At 38.8% G+C, this 22,442-nt stretch overlaps 2 protein-coding genes across 3 annotated transcripts in view; one reads left to right on the top strand and one right to left on the bottom strand.

The window, feature by feature from the left end:
• The first annotated feature begins 13,139 nt into the window (after window positions 1–13,139).
• On the top strand, window positions 13,140–14,073 carry cxcl8a (chemokine (C-X-C motif) ligand 8a). Its single transcript, XM_067442797.1, has 4 exons — window positions 13,140–13,332; window positions 13,450–13,582; window positions 13,698–13,784; window positions 13,916–14,073. The coding sequence occupies exons 1-4, from the start codon at window positions 13,269–13,271 to the stop codon at window positions 13,926–13,928; spliced, it is 297 nt and encodes a 98-aa protein (XP_067298898.1). The 5' UTR covers window positions 13,140–13,268; the 3' UTR covers window positions 13,929–14,073.
• A 356-nt stretch (window positions 14,074–14,429) lies between these two features.
• Window positions 14,430–22,442, bottom strand: part of pde5aa (phosphodiesterase 5A, cGMP-specific, a) — a 17,517-nt gene continuing 9,504 nt past the window's right edge. The window contains exons 8-21 of one of the 2 annotated variants that reach the window (XM_067441962.1): window positions 21,587–21,671; window positions 21,268–21,331; window positions 20,609–20,784; window positions 19,890–19,940; window positions 19,467–19,613; window positions 19,206–19,331; window positions 18,908–19,002; window positions 18,596–18,683; window positions 16,408–16,508; window positions 16,240–16,317; window positions 15,844–15,907; window positions 15,633–15,707; window positions 15,386–15,469; window positions 14,430–15,246 (exon numbers count right to left, since the gene is read on the bottom strand). In XM_067441962.1, the coding sequence (XP_067298063.1) occupies window positions 15,142–15,246; window positions 15,386–15,469; window positions 15,633–15,707; window positions 15,844–15,907; window positions 16,240–16,317; window positions 16,408–16,508; window positions 18,596–18,683; window positions 18,908–19,002; window positions 19,206–19,331; window positions 19,467–19,613; window positions 19,890–19,940; window positions 20,609–20,784; window positions 21,268–21,331; window positions 21,587–21,671 (1,339 nt within the window). In that variant the 3' untranslated portion in view covers window positions 14,430–15,141. The remainder of the gene's footprint in view (window positions 15,247–15,385; window positions 15,470–15,632; window positions 15,708–15,843; window positions 15,908–16,239; window positions 16,318–16,407; window positions 16,509–18,595; window positions 18,684–18,907; window positions 19,003–19,205; window positions 19,332–19,466; window positions 19,614–19,889; window positions 19,941–20,608; window positions 20,785–21,267; window positions 21,332–21,586; window positions 21,672–22,442) is intronic. The other variant, XM_067441961.1, reaches the window with a different exon arrangement.

Genomic DNA, 22,442 nt, shown 5'->3' with positions numbered 1-22,442 from the left:
AACGGTAATGTGCAGGTTATCTAAATTGTCTGTTTCAGATAACTGTAAAAAGCCCGCACAGCAAAGGCTTCCTAAATGCCAAACTGTTTTTTGTGCCTCTGCTGGAATCATTTGATATATTGCAACTTCCCCATTGTATTTTTGAAAAAACAGTCTCAGCAAAGATTTTGCAATACTGGATAAACTCTCTCAAGGAAGAGATGTTTGTGGTTTGGCACCAGTCTGCATTTCTTATCCTGCACAGCTCACTTAAAGGGTTAGTTCACCCAAAAAAATGAATTCATCCCATGATTTACTCACCACAAAGTCATCCTATGTCTATCTGACATTCTTCTTTCAGACAAATAAAATCTGAGTTATACTTTTTGAAGTCATTTTTGAAGTTCATAAAAGTGCATATGTCTGTAATTAAACTGTTCCACACTAGGGATGGCAAAAATTAAACATTTTCTTGACCGACCACAAAGCCTCATTAGCCGGTTAAAAAGCGGTTAGTTTGAAATATGCCGCGCTATTTGAAATAACAGCCGCGAGCAATTTCGCAACTCTGTCGCATCTCTCTATGACCTCTCTGCCGCTCTGCCTCCCGCTCTCTCACACACACTGTCCCGGCGCCGCCGCGTTTGTGGGACTCATGTTTCGCGCTGTAGAGGACTTTAAAAAAGTGATGTGAGTGGAAGGGAGGCGGCGGCGGTGGGACAGTGTGTGTGTGAGAGCGGGAGGCAGAGCGGCAGAGAGATCATTGTTTGTAAACCGAGGAGCTTGTTTGTAATCGACAAACAAATTAATAAAATAGAATAGAATAGAAGTTTATTGTCATTACAAATGTACAAGTACACAGCAACGAAATATCGTTTGGAGTAAGCCTCCGGGCTGCAGCTAATTACAGCGCTGCCACACGCTCTCCGGAAAAAAAAAAGAGCAGATTTTGCAAAGCATAGCATACGTACATACAAGAAACACAACATAACATAACACAGCACACGTGGTCACATGATGGTTTTTTTTGTTTGGATTGGGTAAGGGAGGAAGGGAGGAAGGGAGGGAAGGAGGCAGACGGATTGAGGGGGGATGGGATCGGGGTGAGAGTGTATGGTGCGAGTAAGAGTCTGAGTTTATGTTGTGAGAATGACAGCCATAACTTAAGATGTTTACAGTTCAGTTCTGTGGCTTGTCCTTGAAGGGATATAAGGCAGTGCACTGGGAACGATAGCAGACCCAGCTGTCAAGCTGACCTCCCATCCGAGAGAAAGGGAGAAGGTGGGGGTTGCAGGGTGAAATTAAGCATTTTTAATCCATTTAGTTGATCTTCAGTAATTTGTCCGGATCATAATCAATCAATCAGTCACTGATCCTCAGCGTTCCTGGCGCACATCCGGTTCATTCCACAAGTTCACCAGTCTGACCCCCGATGGCGTCCACTCTTTTCTGTGTCTCCACAGTCCGAGCTGAGATGTTACGGTTCAGTTCATCGGTCTGTGTCACTCTCCGATCTAATACCTTCATTCAGTCACGCACAACCCCGAACCACCCTATAATTTCCACAGACAGCGGCTGGGTGAATTTGCTGGCAGCTGTCTTCCAAATCTTCCGATATGTCAGGGCAATCCCAAGGGAGGCTGAGAAATAGCCATGGCTCCTTAGTTTCAAAATGGCTTGGGTACAAGGTGATCGCGTTTAAAATAATAAAGGCATTTGTCTAGCGTTAGAAGCTCATTTCAAACATTGCTGCGGATCATTTAAAGGGGGGGTGAAACACTCATCTCATGTCAATCTTGAGTACCTATAGAGTAGTATTGCATCCTTCATATCTCCGAAAAGTCTTTAGTTTTATCATATTTATAAATGAAATATAGGCTGTACCGAGTCTTTCCGAAAAAAACTGAGCACCTGGAGGCGTATCGTGTGGGCGGAGCTAAAGAATGACGAGCGCACACAAAGTGGTGACGTCCTCAAGCGTGGAGAAGAAAACGCTACCCTAAATAAACCATGGCTATCAATCAAATTCAACTAATACATATATGATCCAGAATCAGATCCGGAGGCTGAAATAAACTGAACAGGAGAAGCAACAACAGCAGGACGTCCGTTCTGTGGTATGTACTGTATTTAGTGGCCTGTCAACATTTGTGTGTGTTTACTCGCCGTTTATGAGGACATGATTCGGTTTATGGACTATTGTATGCGACTAAACCTTAGCAGTAGCAAGCAAAACGGTTTTGCACGTCAGACTAGTGTGACGTTATACATAGAACAACAATGGAGTAACCGTTAGCGCATTTGAATGACGAAGCACGCTAGGTTTAGGTTTGGGTGGTTTTACAATAAACAAACTGACACCTATATTGGTCAGCTAAACAAATGTATTTAAACACACACCATAAATCGCATGCTCCATTGATAAATTAACTATAAATGATTGTGTTGCTTACTGATGTTTACTTACGCAACGATAGCCAACAACATAGACATTTGAAGCAGTTTTACTCACCGCCTGCTTCCAAAGCAGGACTGAACCTTTATCACTGGGACCGCTCCGTCAAAAACACACTTCTTTGGTATGATTTGGTGAAGTCCTGTGACAGCAGTGACCATAGAGATCCACTTTGCGACGCGACTGAAGCGATGTCGTGAAGCTTCCCGTCATTTCTGCGTTCAAATCGGTTCAAATGCAGCGCTGCCTTCCCGGAATGCTGTGCTGAAGTAGAGCGCGGCACGACAGACATGTTGCACGGACGAGTGGATCTGCTGCAGCTGAGAGCAGTGTTTATGGGCGGAGTGCATCTAGTCACGGGCGCGCGCACCCTACCGGGAGAAGAGCCCGCTTAGGTTCGAGGTAGTGCTAACTTCCTTAGTTCGAGGTAGTGCTAACAATAATAAATAAAGATGATGATCAACACCTTATGTGTTACCACTGAAATGTAGATGTAAGCCCATCTTATGCGGAATGCACGCTTCATACTGTCGTCTGCCCTGGCTCTAACCTCGAGTGTTTAGCCAAACCTTGTGAGCGAGCAAACCCAAACACTGTGACCTCGCGGCAAATGTTTTTATTGGTTTATTAAGTACAAACAGGCAAATTATGAAAAAATTAGTGTGAGGGATTTGTTCACTTCACAGAAAAAGATTTTGGAATAAGATGGCTAACTGTACACATTGCACACCAAAGTAAGCATTTTGAATTAAGTAAGCATTTTGAATTGCAACAGGCGCGGGCAAAACACTTTTTCTGTAAGTTGAATACGGAAGGCGATTCGCCTGAAGCTAGATAATTTACTTTATTAAGTTTTAAACATGGATATTTTTCTTACACAAATGCATCGCTTCACGAAAATCCCAAAAAAGTCTGGTAGTGCCTCACTCAGAGAAGCTGTCAATCTCAGCTGTCAGTCATTACGTCACACCCCCCCTTTTTATAGCATCAAATAACTAACTAAAACTATTTTTTTTAAACAATCGTCATCGATTTTATCATCGTGATAAAAATGGCCTACAATGACAGAAACCAACTTTGGAGAAAAATTATTTAAAGTGTAATTTGGTTGTTTTGTTTGTCTCGTGTCCATTAGAAAACACGGGATGGCGGTTATGCCCTATACTGGGACTGGTCACCTGGATCGTGGTGCGGAGGCTTCGGTTTCTGAGATGAGTGCTACAGGCTTGTTTTATATGGTTGTCTGAGGTCAACGTGATGTTCGCATGGTTGTAACAATTAAAAAACATCATAATGAATAAGTAATTTATACTGGTTTTGAGCCTCTCATGGTCCGCTAAGCTTTTATGGGTGTGCCGCAGTGAAGACGCTCACTGCTATGATTGGATAAGCTTTGCATAATATAATGAGCTTCAGCTCCCCGTGAGTACATGTGAGGGATTGTTTTGAAAGCGTGTGGGAAAACGGCAACCGGAATGATGATCTCTCATCCACCCGCAATTAATTGGAATGTTATTTTTTATTTCTTGGCCCGTTCGATTGGTGGATTATATAAATCGCAAACCGTGCATCACTAACCAGTCCTCCAGACCCAAATAACTTTTTTAAGAGCCACATAACAATGAACATACATTTTTTAAATGATTTGCTTAGTTTCAGCATTTTCATCTTGTAAATGTTTGAACTGAAGTTCACTCTGGAACTGAATGTCTTTTCCAACTTATGAACTATATAAATTCAAAATATCTAATTTCGCTGAATCTGAGACAGTCACTGACCATAATTATGTTAGCATCACTTGGCCACTGAGTGTAGTTTGGCTGACACCTCTTCTTTTTTGCAGAAAGCCAGCAAGCGTTGGACACATGGTTCAGGATCAAACTGTTCAAGTGATAGGCCTACAGTGCTGATCCTGATAAAATCTTCCAAGGTTGACATATGGAGTGAATTGCGTACTTTAGATTTGATCCTGTTGTGAGCCGAAAAGCCACGTTCACACTGAGCAGCCGAAATTGGAAGGACAAGCATTATCTCAACCAGATGCAAAAAGATACAGGTTTGGATATGCTCTGCACAAATTCCACTCTCACACGTGTTCAGTTGTTTTGCACAAATAATTTGTCCTAATTTTCGTCAACAACCTTTTTTCACAGACGAAAACAAGATGTTACCTTAATAAAAACTAGTGTTGGATGACAAAAAACTATGACAGAAATATACTGGGTGGGGGTGGGGGGGGGGGGTGAACTAAATAGTTTCGATGAAATAAATCAATATTTAGTGCACATTTATGCCAGGAAATTGTTAATTAATAACAATGTTTAATTTACAATATGTTTTAGACCATGGGGTGTTCAACAGGAGTGTCCTGCTAAGTTTAGCTCCAACTTGTCTCAACACACCTGTTTGGAAGTTTCTAGTATGCCTAATAAGACCTTGATTAGCTAGTACAGGTGTGTGTAATTGAGGTTGGAGCTAAACTCTCCTGGACAGTGGCCCTTGAGGAGCAGGATTGGACACCCCTGTTTTAAACGGTTGTAACAATGCATATTTTGGCTGCATCCAAAAACCTAGGCAGCTGACTTGCTGCCTTATGAGACAATTGCCTTATGAGGCTTGTAAGGAAGCGTTTTGTGCATAAGGCACCTCACAAAACTGATTTCGGACAGACTTCTAAAGGCAGTGTAACAGTTCAATGATCTACAGCCAAATAGAGAGGGCTTTGGTGAGAACTAAACAAATATTTAATTACCACATTAGTAATTCCTCGCTCAGAAGTGGGAAATATTGGTCAAAAACATATATTTACACACAAACTGACCAGCAAACGTAACTTATGGACGCCATCTTTTTCCCCCAGCTCAACATAACACTGAATGAAAGCAAAGGATTGTGGGATATCAAAGGCAGCGAAGGATGCTGCCTTCAAAAATTGTTTAGATAAAGGTCTCTCAGGAGACAGGAAGTGAAGCAAACATTAGATTCGGATATGACTTGATGCCTTCCTGCCTTCAAATGTGTCCTCTGAAGGCAGAATATTCCAGGTTTCGGACACAGTCTTTGAAGATATATCAATTCACTTGATTCAATTCCTCCGCCCTCGTGTCTTTTCGCGTCCTGAAGGGGTGGAGCTAAGGCGCGAGGAAAGGAAGCTAGGAAAGGAAACGAGGATGCACAAACCTGAATGAGCATCCTGCAACTGCAATAATAAGGCGCATGCATTTCAAAATAAGAGTCAATATTTAGAGCTTGTTTATAATTAAACGTCACGCATTATATATATGTTTTTGTTTACACAAAACACTGTATTTAATTTCATTCCCATTTAATTCATAGAAAGACCAGTATTTGATTTTTAAATAAATGTTACAAAGTTGGGACCTCTTACAGCCCATGGAAAGCAATCCAATCCAATGGACAGTCGGGCAGAAATCATGTTCATGGATAAGCTAATGTATTAAAGTCTTATTTAAAAAAAAGAGTGTGTTGAAAGTCATGTTATAATAATGTTACTCTGCGAGTTCGCTCAGTGGCTGGTATGAGACACTTGTTGCACTTTGCAATAATCTAGATATTATCATATAAAAACAGGATGACTTGTATTGCTAAATTACATGCAATTAATTTTAAAATATATTGTATGGTGAAGATGTTAGCCACTTGGCAAATTGTCTGTGTTCTGGTTAAGAACACAATTGGCAAATTGTCTGTGTTCTGGTTAAGCTATTTTCTGGTTAAAATAGCTAATTTTTCTGGAAACATTTGTTGTATATAAATAAATTGTTGGAAACATCTGGTATAATGCAAGTACACAAAATAATGATTATGCAGGTATAATGCAAGTCAACAAAATATATAACATTGTTCTAGTGTTTTTTTTTGATATTTCAAAGGTGCACTATGCAACTTTTCTGTCCGCGAGAGCGCGCCTATTCAAAACAAAGGTGTAGTTTGATGACGCCAAGTTTGAGCGCATAATCTTGGGACATGTGGTCTTCACCTCACAGCCGGTGGAAAAGAATCGGGATAGGACACTGGCAGAAATCATGTTCATGAAAGCGGTTGTTAACGTTACTGTAGTGTGAAGCGCAGCAGGACCGAGTGTTAAGGGAGCCGAGCAAGATCGTTGAGCAATTGTTATTGAGATGAACAACTCACACTTTGCAAGCAGAGGGACTTTTATTATGGCGGGACACAGTCGCCAGGCACCAACGCTATTTCTGCTTTTCGGGCCATTAGGTAACGTCGCCCTGTTTATCATATTAGATACATTTGAGTGTGTTGAAAATGATGTTATGACATTACTCTGTGCATTCACTCAGCGGCTAATGTGACACGTTGCACACTGCTAAGAGTAAAGCAGATATTGTAAGTACTCAACTCAACAAAATATATAACACTGGCCTAGTGGTTGTTGGATGTTTTACTGTAAAAATACTACATAGGCTATCACCAGACAAGCTTAAAGGGGGGGTGAAATGCTGTTTCATGCATACTGATCTTTTTACACTGTTAAAGACTTGGAATCCCATACTAAACATAGACAAAGTTTCAAAAGTTAAGGTGGACGTTTGATGGGAGTATTTCTTTGTCAAAAATACTACTTCCGGTTAGTCATAAGTTTCGGCAAGTTTTTTGAGATCATGCGTCCCCTTTGACGTTAACGGGGGCGGAATTTCCTTGTATGGGCCTTACGGACAATTCTACCGGAAGCGCGTGAGAGAGAGCGAGGGAGAGAGCGAAAGCAACAGGCTACGCCCATCAAAGCGCTGGCTTGTAGGATGCTAAACAGGTGATATAACCAGTAGCTACTGACTTACCCACTGATAGGCCGGCGGTCGATCTGTATTAGCACTTTCCTCACGCGACGGGCGAATCACTTTCCTCACAGAGCGACTCACTTTCCTCACGCGGCAGGCGAATCACTTTCCTCACTGAGCGAATCACTTTCCTCACAGAGCGACTCACTTTCCTCACAGAGCGACTCACTTTCCTCACGCGGCGGGCGAATCACTTTCCTCACTGAGCGACTCACTTTCCTCACGCGGCAGGCGAATCACTTTCCTCACTGAGCGAATCACTTTCCTCACAGAGCGACTCACTTTCCTCACGCGGCGGGCGAATCACTTTCCTCACTGAGCGAATCACTTTCCTCACAGAGCGACTCACTTTCCTCACGCGGCGGGCGAATCACTTTCCTCACTGAGCGAATCACTTTCCTCACAGAGCGAATCACTTTCCTCACAGAGCGAATCACTTTCCTCACGCGGCGGGCGAATCACTTTCCTCACTGAGCGAATCACTTTCCTCACAGAGCGAATCACTTTCCTCACAGAGCGACTCACTTTCCTCACAGAGCGACTCACTTTCCTCACTGCAGCGCGCTGCTGCACACATCATTATTTAGCTCCGGTCACACGACACGCCCCCACCCGCTCGGCTTTTTTCGGAAAGACTCGGAACAGCGCATCTTTCTTATATAATTATAAAAAAAATAAAGACTTTTCGGAGATATGCAGGATGCAATGCTACTCTATAGGTACTCAAGATTGACATGACACTGACTGAAACTGAGTGTTTCACCCCCCCTTTAATTAAAAATTGAACATTGGTCTGGAGAGTCTGCTCTGTATTTTCTACTGCACAGGGGACGTAATCAACTGGCATTATTCGAATAACTGTATTCAGATAAGTCTGAAACATTAATTTATCTGTAGTAATTGGATAGTCCTTCAACCAATCAGACCACAAGAAAGGTGATCAACAGGCAACAACCCATCATTTCTCTATCTGTCATCGTGTTAAACCCACCCATAGTGTGCCAGGTGGATAAGCCAGTCTGTGATTGGTTCCTGCAAAAGTGTAACATAAGCAGTAGTGAACATACGGGTTTCCAGACTGAGTTGCCAGGCGAAATCAAATCGCCGGCAGATCAGGCTGGCTCTTACATAGTGCACCTTTAATCAAAAAATCTTACATATTATGCCTTTAAGTTGTTTCGCTGGGCAACAGTAAATGTGAAACCATCTTGAGAGTAAAATCAAGTAAAAAATTTGGTGATGAGCCTATACACCTTTTTTTTAATCAAAAATCAAGGATTTAAGTTGTTTATTGGTTTCGCAAATGTCAAGTGATTTCAGCAGTTTGACACACGATCCAAATCATGAATCAATCCACTGATTCACAACCGTTTGAATCTTTATTTGAGGTTTGAAAACAAACGCGGAAGAGAAGACAATGCTGAATAAAGTCGTAGTTTTTGTTATTTTTGGACCAAAATGTATATTCGATGCTTCAAGAGATTCTAATCAACTAACTGATGTCAAATATGGACTACTTTGATTATGTTTTTATTCCATTTCTGGACATGGACAGTATAGTGTGCATACACTTGGATACGCTCTCGCACTAAATATAAAATATCTTAAACTGTCTTCCAAAGATATCTTACGGGTGTGGAACAACATTAGGGTGAGTCATTATAAATTTCATTTTTGGATGAACTAGCCCTTTAATGTGATCTCAATGGTAAAAACAAATAAAGTTTTGGCAAAGAGACTATTTTTGTTTTGCATAATTAAGCACTGTACACTGTTTTGTTTTGTTTTTTATCAACAATCTGATATTGTTGTTTTTACATTGGGTTTTGGGTTCAATACATCGATCAGTTAACATTAAATAACTGCACTAACAGTCACAATCATGTATATTCAATGTTTTCAGTCACAGTGTATAAAATGAGGTTAACGAGTTAATTATTCGCTTTGGATGCAAACAATGCTAATGCTTAAATGCTGGGATATATGAAAAGGGAAGGTGAGAGAAAAGAGAAAGCGCATTGATGGAAGGTACATGATAGAAATTCGTATAAAAATCATAGTCAATGTAAAGGGTCATGAGTCAGGAGGTTACCTTGGAGTCTTGTTTGGCGTTGAAAACTGTTTGTGGTGAAGTAACTGAAAGTAGCGACAATTCAGATTTCAATTTCAGAAGTAACAGTAGATTTACAATAATATGCTATTTTCCGACAGAAGTAGCAGCATAACGTGACAAAATACCACACCTTGTTGGCCTATATGTCCACTTCCTCTGGAAAGTCCTAAGTCGAACCAGTTCGCTCAGACGAGACGACTCAGTCAAATAAAACGAATCATTGATTCATTTGTGTCCCTATGAATCAATGTGCTGAATTTTACGCTTTTCTTTTCTTTTCTTTTTTTTTCTTTTTTTTTTGTAGCCATATAATAAATAATATTATAATGTTTATTGCAATCATTTAAAAAATATATATGTATATATTATTTAATTACATTATATTGTGTGTTGCTATTTTTATGCAGTTGGGTTGTTGACATGACATGATTGTCACACATTGACAATACAGTACACAGTATTGTCATTTCAAATGCAGTAAATGGTTAAGCATTTTTATGTCTTACATGGACCTGTTGATTTAAAAACTGCTTTGTCCTCAGAATTTTTTTACATTTCTGAAACAAATCTCAAAATTGTCCTATGGTGTGACTGTCCCAAACATGGTTCAATGAATTACAACTTTTATAAATTAAAAAGGAAAGCATACAAATTATGTTAATAAAGCTAATGTATATTTATATGTCTATTTTAGTAAATGACAATCGTAGGAACTTTTTACATTTGTCATATGTCCCCGTATATGGGCATTCTACATTTACTTCACTATATTACTATTGAACCCTGTAATCATGACAAACTATATATTGTTGGAAAGGTCTAACACTCCTGAAGAGATATGTGTCCATTGTTTTATGATAAAAATTACATGATGACAGTAAAATAGTAATTTATGACGAGAGTGCCCCTCAAAAAAAATCTACATGATAACAGCAGTTGTAAACTTTAACTACTTTATAATGAAAATCTTTTCTTATCTTGACAAAACACATAATTTCTTGACAAAACACATACCATTTGAAAGGTCTGAGTCTCAATGTTCCATATTTGGTGACTTTTTTATGATGGAAGTGATATTTGGTCAGAAATGTATAGGAAAATACATCAAATAAACAATCAATGGAAATTGAATGACACCCGGTGGCTATTTTTGGTGTAGCGCCTAAACAAAATCTCATGGGGACTTCAATTTTTGTGATATCAACTTCAAATTTGGAACACAATTTGGTTAGACATATGGCTTTGATTTCATAGTAATTTTAGAGTATTTTTTTGTAAAATATTTATTTTATATAAAATGAAAATATTTAGTTTTTCATTATCAGTAAATGTAAACTTCCATAACTTTTCTATTATTTTATATTTTGAAATGCTTCAGCAATAATCTGAAGATTGTCATCTTTAAATCAAGACCAAACTTAAGTCTATATTCCAAAGCATTCATGAATTACAGCCCTTTAAGCCCTTTAAGTTTTAGTGCATTTTCATGACTATTCTCAAAAAGGAGGGGCGGACAGTTAAAGCAGCACTAGGTAACTTTTCAACCTTCATAATATATTTTCAAGACTCTTGTGATGATACATCGACTTACAATAGGTTGCATGACACGTCTGCCATAGCTTGATTTGGTCCGTACCGTTTTTAATCGTACTTTTAAACTTCAGGTTTCGGGTAGTAACCCGAGAACAAAAAGAACTACAAAATTCGACTGCTTTACGGCATATATGTCACTTCCACCAACACCCACACTTCCTTAAATTCAGACGTGCGAGCCCAACTTTGTTCGTCGGATAATATAGTCATGTCCAAAGCAGCACAGACAAATAAGAAAGAAAAGGTTTTGTTGGAGGAAAGCAATAAGAGGAAACAAAAAAGTGATGGGATTAAAGGCAGGACGAGGATCAACATTGGACCAGCGTTTGCTCGTTGGCGTGAGCTGAAGGAGGCGTGCCCGACCGGAGCAAAACTCCGAACACATCTTCCCTTTTTAAGAATGACTTCAGTGCCGTTCTTTGTTCTTTTCTCAGAGAAAAGCTTAACTCCAAGTCTTCCAGAGTCGCGGTCAAAGCTGATTCGAAAGACCGCCGCCGTTCACCAGTTTCTGTGTTTACTAGAAGCACGCAAACGCAACTCGGCTGTAGTCATTATGGCCCCGCCCACCGACTCTATACACAATGTGATTGGTCCGGCAAGAGTTAGGGGAATACAGCTCAGAATGGTATTGAGAGTTGCCAGACGTCACTTGCGGGCAGATTAAATTTGCTGCCGCTAGGGTGCGTCTAGATTTCTAGGCTACATGTTACTTGTGAAGCCCATGACATGTGCACATGGTAAGATTTTGTCTCAGAACTGTTCAAATATTTAACATTTTTGGAACCACTATAAAAGTATTAATTTCTTCTGTTCTTCATTTGTTGCGAAACCTTGCCAGGGTTCTGTCACTTTGGTCTAGCTTTCTCTTGGTTTTGTGACAGAGCCCTGACACTCATATATGTTTTGTCTTGTGTGAGCGTGCAGCTTTGAGCATGCTCTAGCTGCGTGCTCTTCTGTCCTTGTGAGTGTTCTGTGTGGGGCGTGGTGTTCGGATCTCAACACTTCAGTCTAGTTGGGCTTCGGTTTTTGTTGGGATTCGTGCATTCATGCTCCTCATGTTTTGTCTTATGTTGTTTAGCGTGCGGCTGGTGTTTTTCACTAGCTGCATGCGTTCCTGTTTTCATGTTTTGTGTGAACATGCAGCTTATGAGTTTTCATTGGCTGCATGTTCATGTCACGTTTGGTGTGAGCGCATGTTTATGTGTTTTCTTGTCCCATGTGCTCATGTCAATTGTCTAACCCCACCCACCCTGTCCTGATTATTGGTTAATTTACCCCACCTGTCTTCTGTTACCCTTGTTTGTTTGCTCCCCATTTAATCTCCTTGTGTTGGTAGTCCTGTGCTGGATCGTTGTCGTATGTACCTCATATTTCCCTGCTCGTGAAGTCTTGTTTTTCCCCCTTGGAGTAGTTTTTGTTTATCTTGTTTTATTTTATTTAATAAAGCCCATTACTCTTGCAATTGAGTCTTCGCTCCTTTTCCATACAACAAACCATGACAAACCACTTTACTCTTAATTCTGTCTGTCATGCCATAGGACACATTTCAGTAACAATGTTCAAAAAACAGTGAAATAATTGACAGTGACCCATTATATTTTCTCCAACATCAAACTTCACACTACATAACTATGCATGTTTTGTTTTTTTTCTTCGAAAGTGGTGTTTTACACACACACTTTTTTTTTACTGCTTATAACTATTATATGCTATATTATATTTCTATTATTTATTTTTACTTGTGGCTAATAGAGATCCTGTGTTTGGGCCAAATAAATATTATTTAAATAAATATGTATCTGTGTGTATATGGAGTTTTTATTACTGGTAAAATACATTTTTAGGGAATCTTGCAGCTGGAGTTTTTATATTTTTATTTGGTGCAGTACTTAAGAGTGAGGGTAATTTACATCTGCATAATCAACTTTAATTTATGTATAATTCATTATTGCCTAGCAAAATTAAATAAACGGTTTATTCTATTGCTAAAAAAACAAATGTCATATGTGCACATGTCAATATGGATCACTTCTAAAATTCCTGAAGTGCAATTATAATATCCTGTCACTTTCACATCACATGAATAACTGAGGGTGACATGATGAGGTTCACATATGCGTGACATCACCAAAAACTTTCCCAAGATATTGCGCAACTCCTCTGACTCACTTCCAGGACGGGGCTTTAAAAGGGCTGCAAGCTCCACAATGTGGACAGAATTCACCAGCAGAACACCTAAAGCAACTAGCATCAAGAATAGTTTAACTTCTGCTGCATTCATTAGTAAATCCAAGCTTCATTTGGCAGAATGAATTGTAAAATCTTTTCAGTCTTTGTTATCGCTGCCCTGGCATTCCTGACCATTGGTGAAGGTAAGTGAATTGCAAAACAATTTGTTTAGGTTAATCAGTAAAAACATATGCACTTTAGTAAGTCATGCATGTATGTGATAACACAATATTAACTTGTTCTTGTGATTTTGCTTTCAGGAATGAGTCTTCGGGGTGTGGGTGTAGATCTACGCTGTCGCTGCATTGAAACAGAGAGTCGACGCATTGGTAAACACATAGAGAGTGTGGAGCTCTTTCCTCCCAGCCCTCACTGTAAAGACACAGAGATCATGTGAGTTTACACCCTAATAATGGCATAAAACTTACATGAATGAATACATAATGATCCAGATGAATACAATTAAAAATATGGTTCTTACTGTTTTTTCTCCTTATTTTTAACACAGTGCCACCCTCAAGGGAACCAAGAAAGAGATCTGTCTGGACCCTACTGCTCCCTGGGTTAAGAAGGTCATTGAGAAGATCCTTGGCAAGTAAGTGTCAATAGATTGTCAAGCAATGTCAAAAAAGTACAACAAACGAAAAAGTCTACAAATTATCAGGCCTTATTATAATTGTAAAGGACATAATAATGCCTCTAAATAAATGTATTTTTGTTTTGCAGCAAATCACTATGAACATCTGGATCATCCGTGACGTTGAGATATACTGATGGGCACCATTGTGCTCAGTTATGTTGAGTGTTGAGTTTTATTTTGTGCCATATTTATATTTATGTATTTATTTATTATATATTTTGTAATAAAATGTTTTTGTACTACACTTCATGACATTTGTGGTTTTCCTTCACTTTATAATACCATATAATATAATTATGAAAATGATTACCAATGTAAATAATGTTTAGAACACAGTCAAACTGCCCTGGTAATGAAGAAGAGGATTTAAAGGTTGTATAAAATCTGAAAGAAGGTTTTTATCTGTGTTTGAGCAACTAGCTCTACTGTCAATCTCCCAGGTATTTGCGGAGGTTAGAAAGTTACATTTGGCAAACTTGTTTCTATACAAGCCTGCACATGTTACCACAGGTCACGTGACCACATCAAGAAAAAAACACCATTCTGTTGCACCGTCAGGCACTCCCCTATATCTGCCTCTAATTTCATTGCACTTCGGACTACAGCAAGTATTTCATTTTTATTACAGGAAATATTGCAGGTGTTTTATTCATTGCTGTGATGTTTGATTATCAGATCAACCTGTGATAATCAATGTGGGAGTAATAAAACAATTAAATGCAACAATATTAGTGTTCGAAAAAAATAACAGACTCATTTCTTTTCATGTTTTATATTTAAAATAACGGTATTATTACATTTTTCTTTTTTAATGAATGAACAGTACTATTATTCAGTAGAATCAAGAATCACATTGTGCTTTCTTGTCTAAAACAACTCAATAAATATGTATTTTGATTTAAACTTCATAAAAGTATTCCCTAATGATTCATTAGTATGACAAAGCCAGCCAGGAATTCGTGAAACATAGGAACTTGTTGTGACTATCATGCGGCTTATTTGAAGATCAAGAATGGCAGGTATAGCTTGGCAAAGTTGCATGTGATAAATTATGCTAGTGTCAATCTCTTTCACATTATTGCACTAGTAAGCTATGTTTTTCTGCCTTTCTTTATTTCATGTTGACTGTAAACCAGATGGTGAGTGTTAATAATTATATCTTATAAAATGAGAAATGCTTAAGGTTTTTATTGTCATCATAAATAGTCTGAATATCAGATATGACCTTGAGTCTTTTTTCACTCAATGAATGGTCCCTGAAATAGTTCATCCTTTACTTCCTTCTTCCCTTTCTCCATTTGTCCTTTCCTTTTCATTCTTCTTCCTTTCTGCTGTCTACCAGCTGTTGCCAGTGTTTTCTGTTCATTCTGCACCCTTCTTTTAGAGGAGAACAGGACTCACAAATGCTGGCCAGGGCCTGGGAAAAAGATTACATGACTAAATACTTATTTTGCAAGACAGAGGCACTGCATAAATACCTGTTACTCACTAAACAGACATACTGACACACATTTCTAACAGGATGTGCGCAGGCAGGCAGGCAGGCAGGCACTCACCTCATAGAGTGGAGAGCAAATCCCATCGATATAGTCAACCTGCATGTGAGGTAAACGAGAGGAGTTTTCACGGTCCATCACTTCCTGTGAGAAAGAGATTCAATGTGTTATTCAGGTTGTAATTGAACAACATAACTGTTACAATTTGTAAACTATAAAATAATGTGCCTCTCTTCATCTTAAATACAATATCTTCTTGTACAAAAGTAATGAGGTAGAGGAAATTAACGCAATACTGTAGACTTACAATTGGCTGAATGTTCAATTCACACTTTTCTCTGTCTCCTTGTGTATAAAATTCTGTTGCTACAAGTTCAGCAATCTGTTAAGATGAAGAGAAAGAAAGAGAAATTTGAGTATGTGTGGGCTGGCATATACAAGTGTGTGTGCTTGAATGCATGTGTGGTTGTGGTGTATCTGCATGCATGCATACAAATGTGTGTGTGGGAGATGCTTACCCGCTGCTGAACTGGCCATGGTTTGGTTATTGCACATATGTCACTTGCTGTCATTAGCATTGACCTATTTAGATCATGAACATCAGTTAATACTGAGACAGGAAGTGGACACATCAAACAAAATGTGGTGAGTGTTTCCGGTTCTTGTGCTGTTCTGCACTCAAACAAATTGAGAGCAAAAGAAAGGAAATAGAATAATTCATATGTGTGTGTGTGTTGTTGTTTGAAGTATAAGAAACGTGTAGATTTTTGTAGTGGGTTACCCTGTATGTAAGAATGTGAATCCGGTGAAAATTTATATTTTTAATGAATTTTTAATGAATTTTTTAATGAATTATTTTTAGTCATAAATATGTGAATATTGTGCATTAGTGTACTTTTTTTTTCTCTTTTTACCTCAGCAGTTCTCTATTTCCTTCATCCTTCCAAAGACAGCTGTTATTCTGAGCAAGTTTAAAGAACTTAGTTCTCTTCCTATAAATAAACAAACCCATAGAGTGATTTAATATATTTTATGGGAACATCTGTGTTTACAGCTTGAATTGGAAAAGGGTTATAGCTTACTCTATATACATAGCAAGGTCTGTCGCCAGAATGTTCTTCTCAATCATCTGCACACAGGCCCTGTATTCCTTCAATGAGAGAGAGCTGAGAATCTGACTGCCCTGAGAGAGAAGAGGGGTAGGAAGAATGAAACAGATGTGCATGGACATTAATTCATTAATTTATGAATAGATAGATGGATCATGGATGGACAAATGAACAACATGATGGATGGATGAATAATTTATATTATAAATGGATGGATGGATGAATAACAAGATGGATGGATGGATGCTGGATGGATAATTTATGTTATCAATAAATGGATGGATAGATGGATAGATGAATGATGAATAGTGTTCATTAATTCAATGCAGCTACATTGGATGGAGGTATGAATGGTTGGTTGGTTGGTTGGATGGATGGATGGATGGATGGATGGATGGATGGATGGATGGATGGATGGATGGATGGATGGATGGATGGTGTAATGAATGGAAGGATGGATAAATAAAGTTATGGATGGATGGATGGATGGATGGATGGATGGATGATGTTATGAATGGAAGGATGGATAAATTAAGTTATGGATAGAGGGTGTTATGGATAAATGAATGGATAGATGGATAATTATGTAATGAATGGTTAGAGGGATAAAATAATTTAAAATAATTTAGAGGGTTAAATTATTTATGAATGGTAGATAGATAAATAGTTGGATAGATGGATGGATGGATAGATAGATGGATGGATGATGTTATGAATGGAAGGATGGATAAATAAAGTTATGGATGGATGCATGGAGGGATGGATGGATGGATGGATGGATGGATGGATGGATGGATGGATGGATGGATGGATGGATGGATAGTGTTATGAATAGAAGGATGGATCAATTAAGTTATGGACGGATGCATGGGTGGATGGATGTTGAAGGGGGATTCTGAAATCCACTGCCGCTTCAATATACCTGTATATATTTATATCCTAATTAACGTCATAATCAAAACCTTAATCAATATATACCTTCCTATATTATTGAAATGATTCTACCCAGTTATGATTTTGCTTTTAGTTTCTTGTTTTCTAAAGTGTATATTTGGTCCCTGAGGAGTGACTGAGGGTCTGGCCGAGAGATGTGTGATGTGTCACTAAACACTGGCAACAAGGTCATGTGTTTGGATTTTGGAGGTATCACACACCCCTAACATGTCAGGAGTGCAGTAACAGGGTTTGCTCACTTAGCCCGGCTTCCAGAGATGAAATATGAATTTGTCTTTAATTTAATTTATTATGTTTTATTCCTTTTATATTTCCTTTTACTGAAACACTAAAGACTCAAGATGAATATTGCCTGTACTATTGTGTGTCCCTCTCACTGAAAGAAAGCACATGTTATCAGTATGTTTTGGTTAGAACTGGAGCTTAATCAGCTCCAACCTTGGAGAGACTGTGTATCTGTGTATGTGCGCAATATTCTATGTTACAGATCAGTGTTGAGAATGGTGTATAGTGGGCACCCTAAGAGATGGGTGGACTTGTTGTTCTGGGCAAGCTGGCACCTGCTCCAGATCTGGAAGGTCACTACGGGTCTAATTCCAGGGTGAAAGCCTCAACAAGTGACACGTCTATGGAAACGTGCATCAGATTAACTGACATGAGTGGAAATTTACCATGACTGTGCATTGTCTCTGAGCCAATCAGAACCATCCACATTGTAGTAATGACGTGGATAAGACCTTGAAAACGGTATAACTGTTGGGACAATGGTATGTACGATAGGGCAGGGCAACGAGACGGTGAGAGCGGGAGCGCAGCCTACGAACTCCTTGTGAGACTTGAAGCTGGCTTCTGCTTTTGAAACTGCAAACTATTCTTAAGTAAATTTTTTTTTTAATTAATTGCAATCCTGACTGCTTGTCTTCATTTCTTCACTACTGGTCCTGGGTCATAAGCTGTTAACCCCTAACAATGTTATGAATGGAAGGATGGATAAATTAAGTTATGAATGGAGGGTGTTATGGATGAATGAATGGATAATTCTGTTATGAATTGTTAGAGGATGAATAAATTATTTATAAATGATAAATGGATGGATGGATGGATGGATGGATGGATGGATGGATGGATGGATGGATGATGTTATGAATGGAAGGATGGATAAATAAAGTTAGGAATGGATGCATGGCTGGATGTTCTGTGATCTTACAGGGTTGTTGAGAATGAGAAGACACATGTCATAATGATGGTGCTCTAGGGTTGAGTGACCATACAGCTGTGCCAGAGGCTGGTTACTCCTAAAACACAGAGAGAGAAAGATAAGGGAAAGAGAAAACGATAATATCCTACAATGCACTGCAGACTGTAAGAATGCATTATTTGTCAGGAAAAAATATCAAGGCAATTAACAGTTTAAATGTGTGTCAAAATACTTATTAGGCCAATGTAGCTGCATTGCATTAATGAACATTTGACAGATGTTTATAATACCACCACAGTCAGAGATGCTCTTTAGCTTTACCTCTCTATGTAAGAGTTATTCACGCCTCTGTGGTCCAGATCATGGCTCAGACTGGCAATCATGAGAGCAAGAACCTCCAGACTGCTAATATTACTCTGATTAAAGAATAGGTGAGATTAAGTAAACTTGGAATAACACCAAATGCGAAGACAATGAAATATCAGAGATTTGGGAGGACATGGATTAATTAACTAATAATAAATACATTTGTTAGAATAAAACTTTTCATTTATTAATCCAGTTTGCACTGCTACATTTAAAAGATTAGGACAGGTTATCGACAGACTATAATTCAGACCTGTAGCTCCTTTGTCTGCAGCATGGCAAACATACACTGGGCAGTTCGTAGCGCATGACTCCAGTTATGATAGACCACATTGTTCCTGTAGCACTTTCGTATGCTCAAAACCCAGTGGCACAGGGTCTGAAGGAAAAAGGGAAATACCAATTCTAGATCCATAGCTTACATTAAAGTTTTTCTCAAAGCCTCATTGCGATTTAGTTATTTAGATTTCATTTTGATAAGTTACTTAGAGCCAAGCAGGATTAAATCAGTAACCTTGTAGTCAATGTTGAAATCCTGGGGTAAATTAAGATCCAGGAACATGCGCACAACAGCCTGAGTCATGGCATTCTGGGACATATTAAAATCACTGAAGCCAAAATCTAGTAGACAGAGTGCTTCTGCTGATGGGACAAGGGACTCCTGGAGGGAAATGGGAAAATGATAACTGGTCAAATCTTTTCAAATGACACACTGAGTCGAGTGGTGCAACTGACAAAACCACAAACACACACAATAATAAACTACCCTAACCACAGGAAGTTACAAGCTCCTTTATAACATCAACAATTACAGGTTTTAATGCAGTTTCACAAGTTAATTCAGTCATATATGCAGTTGTAGAAGGAATGGAGGTACTTTTCAAGACAAATAAAACAAAAGTATTTAAGTATTCAAAGGAGAATTTATGAATGTTACCTTCAAGTCATAAATCTCCTCTTGTGAAACTGAGATTTGATAAGATAAGACCTGTAGGTAAACACACACACACACACACACACACACACACACACACACACACACACACACACACACACACACACACACACACACACACACACACACACACACACACACACACACACACACACACACACACGTTTACACAGACTCTCCATAGGTGTAATGGTTTTTATACTGTACAAACCGTATTTTCTATCCCCTTACACTACCCCTGCCCCTAAACTTACCCATCACAGGAAACATTCTGCATTTTACTTTCTCAAAAAAATATCATTTAGTATGATTTTATGGCCATTTGAATTATGAGGACATTTAATATGTTCTCATAAACCACATTTATAGTGTAATACCAGTGTAATACCCATGTAGTTATACAAATTTGTGTCCTCATAAACCACATAAACAGGCTCACACACACACACACACACACACACACACACACACACACACACACACACACACACACACACACACACGAAAAGAAAAAGAAAAACAATGCATGTGCATTACTAAAATCTTTAGTTTTCAAACTAAAAATCTTTTAATTTTAGTAATAGTTTTTTTTCTGCTAAAATCAAGTGATTGCTGAGTCAGCATTTAAACCACTTACTCATTATTCTTACAATATGAAGTGATTTCCAATGACTCAAAAGGAATGTGACGGCATTTCCTACCTCATTAGTTACAGCCAGCTTGGCTCTGGTTTTATCTGCCTTCTGCTGTGTGTTAAACTTTTGCAATCCTAGAGCACAGTAGACCGCAAAGTCCTCGAGAAGGAGCTCATCTGCTCGGGTAAAAACATCTGGGTCAGCGAGGGCCCCGCTTCTCTTATTGACTAGCTGACACACTCCTAAACAAAGAAGGCAATATGTATACTGTCAAAACAGTCTATTTTCATACCAGTATCATTGTCAAACCTAAAACTTCCTTTGGAGATTAACAGAATGGAATTTAATATATAGGAACTGCGGCAAATCACAAATAAGGTCTTTGTATCAATGACATTATAATGGGAGGATCCTAGAGGAGTTAAAAGACCCCAGTTATCTCATGTGTCTCCTCTATAAACAGTGTAAAAACAGATCTTAACAACTTCACAAACTGTGAAATTTTCCAAACTGAGATTTCTGTGTGAACAGAAGTTCAAATTCTTCCAAAATCAAATGATTTGAATTATGTTATCTTTACAGCTGTATTCTCTTATCGTATGTAATATAACATAACATGATCTCTTGAGCTATAAAAAAAAGTCTGAATAAAAATATCCTCTGGGAAAGCTGGGACTGGGAGTTTTGGTTTGATAGAATAAATAGAAGACTGTGGAAATATTTACCTATGATGTTACCTCTTTGTTTACCTCTCAGAGGTGTGCAGATCAAACTTGTAATCTGAGTGGCCTTGGGGAAAACACAAAAACATGTGTACATTAGATAAAAATAGGGAAAATCCCAGATAAGCGGTACTTTTTGGTCAAAAGAGGATGTTTTCCCTATATAAAAAAGGAAGAAAGACTATGAAAAAAATGTCATTGGTTTCCGAGTAGAAATATGATACCAGTCACTACACTAGCAAAAATATTTAAACCAGCATGCTATTGGTAAGATTATATAAATGGTTAAGTGACAATTAGTGAATCAATCAGATCAACTTACAGCCCTGTTGACAAAGTTCAGTGTCTTCATAGAGTTTTGCACATGCACAGCATGCATGTAGCGGCTGTCGCTGGTGTCAAAATCCCTGAAGATTACAGTTACACCGGCCATAAACATGCTAAACTTATAGTATGCATATCAATACAGAATGATTTATTTGTGTTTTGTTCACTAGATTATTAAAGGGGGGGTGAAATGCTGTTTCATGCATACTGAGCTTTTTACACTGTTAAAGACTTGGATTCCCATCCTAAACATAGACAAAGTTTCAAAAACTAATGTTGGACGTTTGATGGAGTATTTCTGTGTCAAAAATACTCCTTCCGGTTTCTCACAAGTTTCGGAGAGTTTTTTTCGAGTATGGCTCGGCTTGACGTTAATAAGAGCGGAAGGTCCTTGTATGGGCCGTACGGGCTCTCCTCCTGGTAGGGTGCGCGCGCACGTGACTAGAGCGAGAAAGGAAATGCACGGCCATAAACACTCGCTCAGCTGGAGATCCAGTCGTCCGTGAACACTTATGACGCGCCACGCTCCACTTTATTCCTATGGGTGATATCAAGCGACTTCAACGCTTCAGCACAGCTTTCCGGGAAGGCAGCGCCACATTTGAAGCGATTTGAAAGCAGTAATGACGGGAAGCTTCACAACATCGCGGATTTCCACGGTCACTGCTGTTACAGGACTTCAGCAAATCATACCAAAGAAGTGTGTTTTGGACGGAGCGGTCCCAGCGATAAAGGTTCGGCCCTGCTTTGGAAGCAGTTGGTGAGTAAAACTGCTTCAAATGTCTATGCTGTTGGCTGTCGTCGCGTGAGTAAACATCAGTAAACGACACGATCGCGTGCTTTGTCATTCA

The sequence above is a fragment of the Pseudorasbora parva genome, chromosome 4, assembly GCF_024679245.1.
Source record: "Pseudorasbora parva isolate DD20220531a chromosome 4, ASM2467924v1, whole genome shotgun sequence".
Taxonomy (NCBI): domain Eukaryota; kingdom Metazoa; phylum Chordata; class Actinopteri; order Cypriniformes; family Gobionidae; genus Pseudorasbora; species Pseudorasbora parva.
This window is presented reverse-complemented; position numbering and strand designations above follow the sequence as displayed.